The sequence below is a fragment of the Schistocerca serialis genome, chromosome 3 (assembly GCF_023864345.2).
Source record: "Schistocerca serialis cubense isolate TAMUIC-IGC-003099 chromosome 3, iqSchSeri2.2, whole genome shotgun sequence".
Classification (NCBI taxonomy): Eukaryota; Metazoa; Arthropoda; class Insecta; order Orthoptera; family Acrididae; genus Schistocerca; species Schistocerca serialis.
This window is the reverse complement of record NC_064640.1, coordinates 379,292,919-379,305,143: the sequence shown is the minus strand read 5'-3', so window position 1 is coordinate 379,305,143 and position 12,225 is coordinate 379,292,919. Positions and strand designations below refer to the sequence as shown.

Genomic DNA, 12,225 nt, shown 5'->3' with positions numbered 1-12,225 from the left:
GTTAATCACAAAAAAGCATTCAACTAATACTGAGGTTGTAGGACTCTAAATGCAGAGGCATTAAATAAAAGTACATTTTTTAAAATTGTAAAACCACAATAAAAATGAATATAAACTACACAAACAGGGAGAAATCTGCTTTGAAAAGGCAAATTAGGACTTATCATCTTATTCATGACTCTCAATAATCAGTCAATCTATTGATGATTATCACAAGTACCATAAAATACACACAGCCTGTACCAAGACTGCTAAATAATTTACATGAAAAATATTCATCTGTACCCCTCTTGGACTAATTTGAAGTTGTTAAGTGACATCAATGAAAGATCTTATTGTCTGTAATCACTGTAATTATGAAGATTTAAAACTAGCAAGTGAAATTCATATGGCATTGCTGATATGGATATACCACAGAGCAGATTCACTCATCTCTGTATAGATAAATATGGCACACAGAATTAGGGTCATTGGTCCTTGTGAACCAATCCAACTGGGCTAACAAGGATGTTATAACAGGTTATTACTTCAGAGTAAATCTGAAATCATATTCAATATTTTACTAAGGCTGGATAAAGAATAACAAACTGAGTAACATTTGCTGCACAGAGAAGGGGAGACAGTTTAAGTAAAAGGAAACTGTTAGGCCAAAACTGGCTTTCAAGCTGCACAAAACTACTGCACTCTCTGTAACCAGTCAGTCAACCAATAGTTCACAGTGATAGCCTATAAAACAAATAATGAACTATTTACAGCACTAAAATGTTTGGAATGGCAATCCCACTGCTATGAATTTTGAGGAGATATGAGACTTGAAGATCAAAACATATGCTGCCAAGCACAGTGGTAACTAAAAAAAAAGCATAAATGCATAAAAGTTCTGATTAAAACCATTAACGGGAATTGCTAGATGAATGTGAGTGACTCTAAAGCAGCTTCTGCAATTAATTCAAGTCATTTCACAAAAGGGAAAAGAAAAGGAAAAAGGAAAAGAAAGACATATACAAAAGCAAAAAGGAAAAGAAAGACATATAGGACTTTTTTTCAAACATATACGGAAGCAATGCAAATGTCAATGCAGTTAAGCAGGCTGTTTTTCTAGTATCTTAATATCACTGTCCCAGAAATATTTAACTACAAAATAAAACAATACTTTTAATAAGCCTTCCCACGGATCACCACTGTCTCACAAAGATAATGAATGAAGCAATGTTTTCAGAAATGTAAGAGAAGTATGCACATATTTTACAAAGGCACTACTTTATACTTTCTGGAAATAACACAATACGAAATATCAGAAGCACAAATATAATTTCTATTTTTTCCCCTTATTTATTTGTAATAAATTTACAAGAATAAAAGAGGCTCAAATGTCTGCAGATCCAAACAATATTCTCTAAAAAAAAAGGGGGGGGGGGCGGGGATCAGATACCATTACAAGTCAGGACTGTACATCAAATTATTTAATGTCAGTATATGTATAGCTGCAACTGTGAATTGTCTAGTGTCAATCTGAAAATGCACACAAGCTTCAAAATTTGAGATCATTAATATATTTTTCAAAGCTCATGAAGCCATGATTGTACTTATTAATGTGGTTTAATATTACATCTTGGCAAGATTTACTCTCAGTGGAAGACTGAACTGAAGCACCTATGAAAACAGCAAAAGAACTCATTCAAATATATCCCATCCTTTTCACATTTTCTCACAAATACGACAGAAGCGGACTAGTTACTGCTTCGTTGTAAATTGCATAATACATAAAAAACCAATTTCTCAGTGTTTAGGCCACATTCATCTATGACAACTTTCAACTGAATAACACTTCACAAACGTATCTCATTCAATATACACCAGACTGACCAACACTCACTGAAAATATGTGGAAACATCTTTTCCGTTTATAACAAAAACAGCAGGGTACTAGAAGTCAATCGTACATAATATTAGAGATGATTATTGAAACTGCAAGCCACAAGAGTTCATTCTTGAGACAATACAGGAGCTGCCATTATTGACTAATCTCATTAAAAGATAAACACAGAATGTTTTTTTGCAGTACTTAAGCAGCAACTGTATTTTGTGTACATCTTGCACCTCAGCAGAAGCATTCCCTGAATGATGTGGCAGATCCATTCTCAGCATTCAAATTCTGAGGCAGTGATAGCATTCAAATCTTTCATTAGACCTTCCAGATTAGCCATCTCTTGGTTGAGCTCTTCTGTACTGTAGGAAGGCTAGGGATAACACCACATCATTAGTAACAGTCTTAAGGAATTTCAACCTACAGTACTAACACTGATTAAAAATTCCTTATGTTTCTATGCAGTAAAAATCAGTAAGTTATGCAAGCAAATTTTCAATATAATTAACTTTACACTGTTACCTAGTATACCAAAGAAATGGGCAAAAAGCATACTATGGATGCAACAAGAACACATGTCATGATCAGACACCGATCAGTTCACAAACGAACAGTGTTGTTGAACACAAAATGTCACAAACAGTATCTTATATATTCTAATGTGTTATCCCAATTAGCCCATTCTTAACTAAATATACTGCATTTGAGTAAGAGATTTGGTTAGCTTCATAAAAATACCATTGTAGGTAACTCAAGTACACAATTCTATGAATTCTGAATCTGATACAGTAATAATTTGAGAACATAGAAGTGAAACCTGTTTGAGTTACACTTTAGTATTATGGAAATTCCATTCTGTCACATTTAAGCTTCTGTAACAGTGTGAATGACAACTCCACAGTGTGGAGAGATCTAAACCAAACATCACATGTTTCAAATACAAACACATCTAAACAAATCTGAACTGATGACAGAGAGACCAAATAGTTATCTACACTGCCTAAGGGGCAGGGGGGGGGGGGGGGGGTTAAGCACCCATTGCACGACCCCCCCCCCCCCCCCCCCCTCTGGCCTGGATGTACGCATGGATTCAGTTTTGAGGTGGGTGTCATAAAACCATTGTATTCTCTTCTGAGGCAAGCTGGTTCACAAATGATCTAAGTGGTCCTTGATATACTGGAGGCGGAACAGAGTTGATGTCTGAGCTGATCCCATACTTGTTCTACCAGGGGCAGATCTGAAAATCTTGCTGGCACAAGAGTATCTCAAAATCACATACACAGTACACAGACATATAGCCCATGTGTGGACAAACATAGTCCAGCTGAAAAATGGCACCATGACACTGTTGCATGAGGGGAACACAGAGGGTGCAGGTTGACATACTGTTATGCCATCAGAGTTTTGGTGCAGGTTGGCATACTGTTTGCCATCAGAGTTTCCTCAATCACTACCAGCTGTGACATGAAGTTATATCCAGGGGCTCCCCACACCATGATTCAAGAAATAACATTGTTGTAGGTTTCCAAAACAGTGGAAGAATGGGACCTCTCACCAGGCTGCCACCATACTCACTGACAATAGTCATTTGGAGTAGTGCACAACTGCAATTCATTGCTAACACAATGTGACATCATTTGTCAGTAGTCCATGTTTACTGGTCAGGGTACCACTCCAAATGAAGCCATTTGCATTGTGGAATTAATGGCAGCATACATGTGGGACAACTGCTGCTCATTTCTCACCAATGGTGCCAGATTACACATAATGTTGCAGAGAGTCCAGTAGTCATTCTTGGATGGCTAATACAGATGCTAAGGAGTTACGATGTGCTCAGTGCACAATAAACAGTGATCCTCCCTTGTGGTAGTCAGATGTGATAGACTGGAACATTGACAACACATATGCTTGCCTCACGTTCCACTGCAGTCCAACATTGGGCCACTGTCTCATCCAAATGTTCCACAAATCTGGATACTGCACGATTCGACACACTTGCCAAATGGAGACGCACAATGATGCCCCTTTCAAACTCTGGCAGGTGCTGAAAACACTGTCTCACACAAGTATACATCCTCTCTGCCTCTTTCACAGTGATCACTCAACATAAACACTGTTCTCACCTCTTATATAGCTTACCAGGCCTGGTAACAACACTAAACACAAACAAAACTAATGCTCTCTGGTAAGTGTTCTATTTGTTACAGAGGATTGCAACTCTAAACATTTATATACCCACCAATGGTGTGTACGTGTACAAAGTTATACGGACATCCAATGATGTCTTCTGGGTGTTTCACTTTTTTTGTGAGGTAATGTAAACATATCACTAGTTTGCAACATACATTACACTAAAACGGTTCTGTCATGCTATGGTGGAGTGTAGGCTGCTATGAAATTTCCTGATAGTTTACATTTTGACAACACTCAATAAATACAGCTCACTATTTCACAAACAGAAACTATAACTGTACTCTATTCAAACAACTGCATACAGGAAATGGATACCATGCAGTTTTTGGGATTAAAATTAGATCACAGCTGATTTGGAAAACCCGCATTGTAGATTTAGTATGCAGTATCCATCACTACAGCTTCACTAGCTGTTCTGTAATTTCAGAAGTAACAGGTTTTGATATGAAATACTTTGAAGCATTCTGATATATAGAGATGCATACTACTGTCAGGACACCAACAGCTTGTTTTCTTGCTACTAGTTTTGCAAGTAGTTTATTTCAAATTTCCCAAACAAATTTTACTAAGTTTAATTGGAAATTTTTCTGGGACATGTCTTCCTAGAAATTTACTGTTGTCTGTTGGCATTGGGGACACTTTCTTGAGAGAGTGTTGTGCAATTCTGAATAAGTCTGTCACCAAGTTAGATGCAAAATTTATTGCAAAAGAAACATATGGAACAACAGTTTCTTCCATGACTTCATCTGTTTCCTCTGTAGCAAATGTAACATATTTGTGAAATGAATTATAATAAACAGTCAAAACTACCATGTAGAAACACAAACCTAATGGTCCTATCAGCACACAAAAGATATACTACAACCATTCTGGGTTTACAACTGCCTCTTTCAAAGTCATTACAGCAACTGCAAACAGATGGAAGTATCTCATAACACATAACAACTGGAAATTTGTACATTGCTCTCATATGAAAGCAGCCTTGTTCTGTCTTATAACTAGATCCTATGTTGCGTAACACAGTGATCCGAGTAATTTCTGGGAGTTTCATTTGAAAGCTTTGTTGTAGCCCGAGCTGTGTTCTGGCTGGGTTTCCAAAGTGTTGTTATAACAGAAAGGAGTCCGATATGTGTGTAAATATGCAGAGCATATTAAATTTCTTGTGGGTATTATAATGGTGATTACATGTGAATTCAGGAAATTTCTGTTGCCCAACCTGATCTAGTTCATAGGAGATTAACTACTGAAGGATTTTTAAAACAAATCTATTTGGTTATGTTATAATTCATATTAGCACCATACCAGAGACTTGATCGGTAGGGTACTGCTCGTGAAAAGTAAGATCTGGGTTACACTCTCACACAGTTTTAAGCTATTAGAAAATTTAACATATAACACTTCCTGGTGATATGTTTGATAATGAACACGTGCAATGGACACACACTTGTCATGGAAACCATAGGAGAACAACATTATCTAATTTACCTGGATAGTGTTAGGATCTTCTACAGATGCCGTTCTCACTTTTGGCACCGAACCAACAGATGAAGCAGGGGTATTGGTTAAAATGCCTGCTTTTTTGTATGGACTTGATGACCCCTGTGGTCGCACTGCAGAAGAACAAGACACTAATATATAACATTACGCTGACTCTTAGTCATAGCAGTTAATGATTTGCACATTTTGCTGATTCATCTAATACTTGTGAACTGAAGAAACCTTGACACTGATAGAAATAACAAATGAAATTATAGAAGCAAACCTAATAAATTATATGACACAATGAGATTTTAAAGGCACAGCAATTTTCAAAGAAACTAATGGATCAGACGTATTACATAACTTATTGCTGATAAGAATTCATGCAGACAGACATGGCAGTGAAAGCATCAAATCACCATGATCATAACTGATGCTGAGTAGTCTGACGACGTGCTCTGTGGTTACCCTTTCTGAAAATTATTTTATATCCCACTTTTGGGATAGACTTCTTTCTCAATCTCCTACATGATTAGTGTTATTTAGAGCTATTCTTTCTCATTCCATATCCATTTCTCTCTTTCTCCTGTTTAGTTTACTACAGCCTTACCTCTGTTCCTTAAACCTAACTCCCCTATTCACAAACACTGACAACAATTTGAGTCACACAGGCCTAGGTGAGTAGCATACCTACAGTCTTCAGATGCCTCCATTACTTTACTCACAAAGCTAGGTGATACATGCTAAGGGCAAAAATCACTAAATTGATACATAAATCTTGGCATAGTTCTTGCATGATTCATTATTGATTGCTGCTTTCAACTAATATTTCAGAAACAAAACTACAATTTTCTTTCTGGTCCTGATACCTACTAAGAATTCATCTAATGACACCACACATTCAACAAACAACTTGCACGAAATTGTCCTTGATGTACCTGAATTGAGTATTACAAAGAAGGTGCATGAATTAGTCCTTTGTGTAAGCCTCTTGCTCTGTACTTAGTCCCTAGTACACTGCAATAAGCACCAGAGGGTGACACCATCCAGGCACTCCAGTCATGGCGTCACACCGAGTTCCACTCCATTTCCACCCAGGTGGCACTCACAATATGAGATGATTTCTGCTTCCACTACAAGGCTGTCAAAGCATTAGATTCATCTTCTGCTACTGAAATCAGCTGCCACAGCAGGCTTTGATATCTGGGACTAATTTCCTCGATGCAGATGCAGGATTATACTGCCGATCGCAGGATTGGTCATCCTGATCACATATAAGTTCCACTTCACATGCTGCACTAACTACACTGTAGGTCACTGTCTATTGAGGGTGCTGTTCATAATTTTTATTTCAATGGTTTCTTTAATTTTATTGCTTGACACTGTCAGAAAGAAGAGAAGCAATATCAAATACATTTTTTATATAGAAGGTGTCCCACGAAGAATAGTCAGTATTCAGGTATATGACAGGAATAAGCACTTAAAGCAAAAAACTTAATATGGACATACACCCTATTCCAAATGGTTTCTGAGCTAGAACACATTTAATGTACATTGTTATTTATTTTTTGGATTATTCAGTACACTGTCAGGTTTATGCATTTACAACAGTTAGTACACATTACAACATGTGTTATACAAAGTATCAAATAAAAAATACACATTTTTGACACATTCACCTCTAAGCTTTATCATTCATGTAACATTACATCTATTGTACGGTTCACAAGAAATGTTCAAATTTCGCACCATCAACTTCAATGCATTCGTGCACTCTTGGAAGAATGTGTTGCTTCTCTGAATGCCTCTACATGTTTTCTAATGAGGCCAGCAGCAGCCATGATGAGAGCAAGCAGTTCATCTCGTGTATTCACCCTTTATTTGTACCCTTCAGACTTCATCCAATCCCATAAACAAAAATCTAATAGCATAGGGTCTGGTGACATTGGTGGCCAGTTAACTGTAACACCATACCCAATCCAGCGATTAGAGTAAGTGTGGTTGAGATGTTCCCTTACATGTCTGGTAAAACGTTGAGGGACTCTGTCATGCTGGAAGTACATTGCAGTCCATGTGGTTGAAGGAACATCCTCAAAATGCTTAACAAACAAATTTTACAAACAGTACAAGTAATTCCTTCCAGTCATTCATGGTTCTAAAATGACTGGATCTATCAATGTGTTACCAATCATGCCACATCAAACATTGTTTGAAAAATGAACTTGGAAATTGGTTTACACAGTAGCATGTGAATTATCCTGCTACCACAATTGATTATTGTGTATCCACTGTTGATTCCATTCAACGTAAACATGGATTCATCAGTGAATAGTATTAATGAAAACAAATGATGATTGTCATTTAACCAGTGACAAAACTCAATTCACGAGGCATTGTTGCAAATGTGAAGACTGTGGACAAGCTGTATGTGAAATGTGTACAAGTTTTCCACATGTAATGTTTGTGATACACGTGCTCGTAGGACATTGATACCTGCAGAAAATCACTGAGTGCTGGCAGTAGGACTGTGCTGCACCATTCAATGTGTAGCTGTTCCTGCATAGGTTGTTAACTACACATTAAGAAGAAAAATGGAAACTTCTATGCATACCTATTACACACACAACGTGCTGAAGACTCTGGTAAACACTCTATGATCAGAAATTAGACATGGTGGAAAGTACCGATATTAGTCTTTGACTGTAGTAAGAGCACTGCCGCTGAAGGCACCACAAGCACATGCCATATCTGCATACTCTTCATTAGCGCAAATGTACAGCATTTTAGCTAGAGCAATGCTTCTCTCTGATACACTCTCAATCCCTTGCACTGCTGCACTCAAAACACACCATAGAGAATGGTACATTCAATGGGCTAGTTTAATGGCAGGAAGATATTCCGAGGAGGTAGGAAGGACTAGAATAAAATGTCAGAGAGGTTGTGGGGTAGGACAAATACAGGCATGCCACTAGTCCAAAAACAAATGAGAGTTACTGTTGTATCCCTGAATACTGACCATTCCTCCTGGGGCACCCTATACAAATATAGTAGGAAAGTTCTGGTAGAATGTAAATTACAAATATAGTAGGCTGGTAGAATGCAAATTGCAAATATAGTAGGAAAGTTCTGGTAAAATGTAAATGTGTGTCTTGCTGGCACTGTGTAGGGGCACAGGTGTGTGTGTGTGTGTGTGTGTATGTGTGTGTGTGTGTGTGTGTGTGTGTGTGTGTGTGTCCTCCAGCTCTAAAAAGGATTGATTCTGAAAGCCAGCCAGTTTTCTCTTTCTGTTTTATGTGTACCTGCCACTCAATGCTATTTGATGAGGTCTCTTTTCTATATACAAAAAATGTTTACAAACTTATTTTAAAAATTTTAGCTGTCTAGATCACAATCAGATAACAATAATTACAGTGTATTTAAAATTAGTTGTGACTTTTGATGTCTGCCTCAGTGAAGAGGGTGTGACACCATTGCCCAGGTAACACCAATGGTGAGCTGGCTTTCCCTACCACGCAGTCAGCAGTTTGGCTGCAAAAGTGTCCCTGTTGTCATGTTATTGCATTGGAGTTGCATTAATAACAATAGTGCAGCATGTCTGAACATGAGATTCACAATAAATGAGGTTGTCCAAGGATGCATTCACTGGCTCCAATGACACTGAGCACAGGAAAGGGAATTCCGATCTGTGGACAAGGTCTCAAATTTATGCTCTCGGTGCTCATTTATTCTGAACTCAAGTGCAATAATGGCGGTCCAATTTTAGGTGTTACAACAGTGGTGGACAGAACAGCTGCAGCACTTAACATTCATGGTCTACAGTGCTGAGAATTAGGGAGGAAATGGAAAGAAAGGAAAACGTGATTGACGAAGCACCACCAGGTCACTCTTTACAAGAAACTCAAGGCAAGAAAAGAAGTTATGAGAGACAGGTAACCAAGATGAACATGTTCCAGCAGGATGCAGTGCAAAGATACGTATGGTTATCATCAACATGAGGAATACCCTACTTCACATAAACTTCTTTTCAGCCTTAAAGAAGCAGATATGTTCACTGGAAGTAGGTTGTCATTTCAAAATTGTCTTCACAAGCTCGGTTTCCAGCACAAAAAGTTTTTGTCTCAGACATTTATCATCCAGAGAGGTGACATAGTGGCCTGGAGAGGCCAATATCTGCATACACTGAGAAATGTTTTATTCAAAGACATTTTGTTGCTGCATGAGACGTGGGTTAATGCTTGTCACAAGTTTACAAAGGGGTGGATGGATCACAGAGCACAAGGAATGACAAAAGCACCAACATGCAAGGGTGGCATGATAATCATCTTCCATGCTGGCTCTGCTTGCTGCATCATTCCAAACTGTTTACTGTTACTCCATACCAGGAAGCAAAGTGACTATCATGAGGAAATGAATGCCAAGGTTTTCATGGAGTAGTTTTTGTACTGTTCTGCTGTAAAATATTCCTCCAAATTGGACAATGGTAATGGACAATGTGCCATACAACTTGCTGTAATAGATAAAGCTTTGACAATGCAGTGGAGGAAAGAAGATATTTTGCTCTAGGGCAAAGAAATGTTCCATCAGAGAAAGTTGAACCTGGCATGAATAAGATGAAGTTAATGGAACTTGTAGTGCTTTACAAGCCAAAACTCCATGCTAGCAGGTCAACAAACTGGCTAACAATAAAGGGCATAATGTAACCAGGGTTCCACCATACCACAGTCATTTAAATCGACTGAGAATACATGGGCCCAGGTGAAAGGTAATGTGGCATAAAACAAAATAAGTTTACGACAAAAGAAGCCATTGCAAATGTTACTCCGCAGGATTGGTCACGTGTTGTCACCAAGAAGGTAGTTGAGAAGACCTGTATTTTTGAAGGACTGCTGGACGAACAGACTAAAGAGATGGTAATTTCAGTCAGTGCCAGTACCAGTTCCAGATCCAAGGAAGAGAACAGAGATGGTTCTTCCCTTGGGGTCACTCCACTTATGCCGTAACTGTGAGTATGAATAAAAGATTCATTTATTTAACTACTCTGTTCAGTACTGTCATTTCTTGACTGTCAAAAAATATATAAAATTAACATTTGTGTACCACAGTGGAATCTAATGAATGAGATATGTTGATTAAAAATATATTATATCAACAGAAGAGCAACAAAGTGCTTCTAAACCTATAAAAGTAAGGAAATAAGAATGGCATGACTAAGAAACAAACAGAAATATAATATAAATATAAAAATTAACTACACAGTTTGAAAAGATGTTAGAGGAAGATATGACACACGTATCATCAAAACTGATCTGGTAACTGTGCTCCAGAAAGCTTGTGGCATTTTAACCACTTGACATGGCTGGAAGCTCAAGAAAATTTTATTGAATGTTACTGCCATGAGACTCTGCATGCTTACATTAGAGTGACTTTTCAGTTAACTGTTTTCATAAAAAGATAATTAAACAACATTAATAACATTATTATCTAAAATATATTAACAGGAAATAGTGTATATGTAATTACTACAGTTTGGAAAATTTGTCTTTGAAACCTTGAGCTTTAGGATATGTATAGATTTCACAAAGGAAGATGTCATATTGTAATAGTGGGTGGAAAGGCAATAGCACAGAGAGAGCACCATCAAAGGACACCTAGTAAAGATACCATCAGTATCAAGGAATACCTGCCCAACAAATATTTATTGCATTCAGTAACATTGTAATTCAAATTAATTCCTACAATAAACTCTAGAAATGTTATTGTTTGTATTGACATCTTCAGTTCAAAGACTAGTTTGATGCAGATTTCCACACTAATGAATCCTGCGCAGGTTTCTTCATCTCTGAAAACTACTGCAACCTACACTGACTTAAATGTGCTTACTGCAGTCAAAGTCTACAATTTTAGGCAACTCTTCCCACCATACCAAATTAACTACTCCTTCATGCCCCTGGAAATATCCTATCAACTTGTTCCGTTTTACAGTCACATCTAAATTAGTTATCCGACCTATACCTATAATTCTCTTGTATGTACAGTTTACCATCCACGTTTCACTTTAATACTGTGTTACACACCACACAAATGTTTGCAAAAAACGACATCTAAACACAATTCCTTCAGCATCACCTGATTTAACTAAACTACATTTTCTTACTCTTGTTTGACTTTAGATTTGTTCATTTTATAACCTCATTTTCAAGACACTATCCATTCCGTACAAATGAACTTCCATCCTTTGCTATCTCTGACAGAATTACTATGTCTTCAGTAAATGTTAACTGTTTTATTTCTTTTTCCTGACATTTCCTTTTCCAAATTTCTCCTTGGTTGCCTTTATTGTTCACTAGTTAACTTTTTGCTCTCTGTATTTTATACCTAATAACTCTGAAATACCAAAGAGTGTGTATCAACCAACACTGTTAAAAGCTTTTTCTAAATTTACAAATTCCCTAAACATACCTTGGTGCAAAAGGGGGTCCAATATTCAGGAACACACATTTTCAATAAATTGCTAGCAACCATTAAAAACTTGGTTTTGGATAAAGCACGGTTTAAACAAAGTTTGAAAGACATTTTGATAGGCAACTCCTCCTACTCTACAGATGAATATCTTATCAGAGACCGTTAAGCCAGCTTAAGTAAAAATGTCTGTTAGATTTTGGTTTGACAGCACTTGGTCACAACAG

The 12,225-nt window shown here is 37.3% G+C and overlaps 1 protein-coding gene across 1 annotated transcript in view; it reads right to left on the bottom strand.

The window, feature by feature from the left end:
• Window positions 1-1,428: 1,428 nt before the first annotated feature.
• Window positions 1,429-12,225, bottom strand: part of LOC126470211 (neogenin) — a 242,885-nt gene continuing 232,088 nt past the window's right edge. The window contains exons 24-25 of the mRNA XM_050097890.1: window positions 5,546-5,670; window positions 1,429-2,240 (exon numbers count right to left, since the gene is read on the bottom strand). Of these exons, the coding sequence (XP_049953847.1) occupies window positions 2,142-2,240; window positions 5,546-5,670 (224 nt within the window). The 3' untranslated portion in view covers window positions 1,429-2,141. The remainder of the gene's footprint in view (window positions 2,241-5,545; window positions 5,671-12,225) is intronic.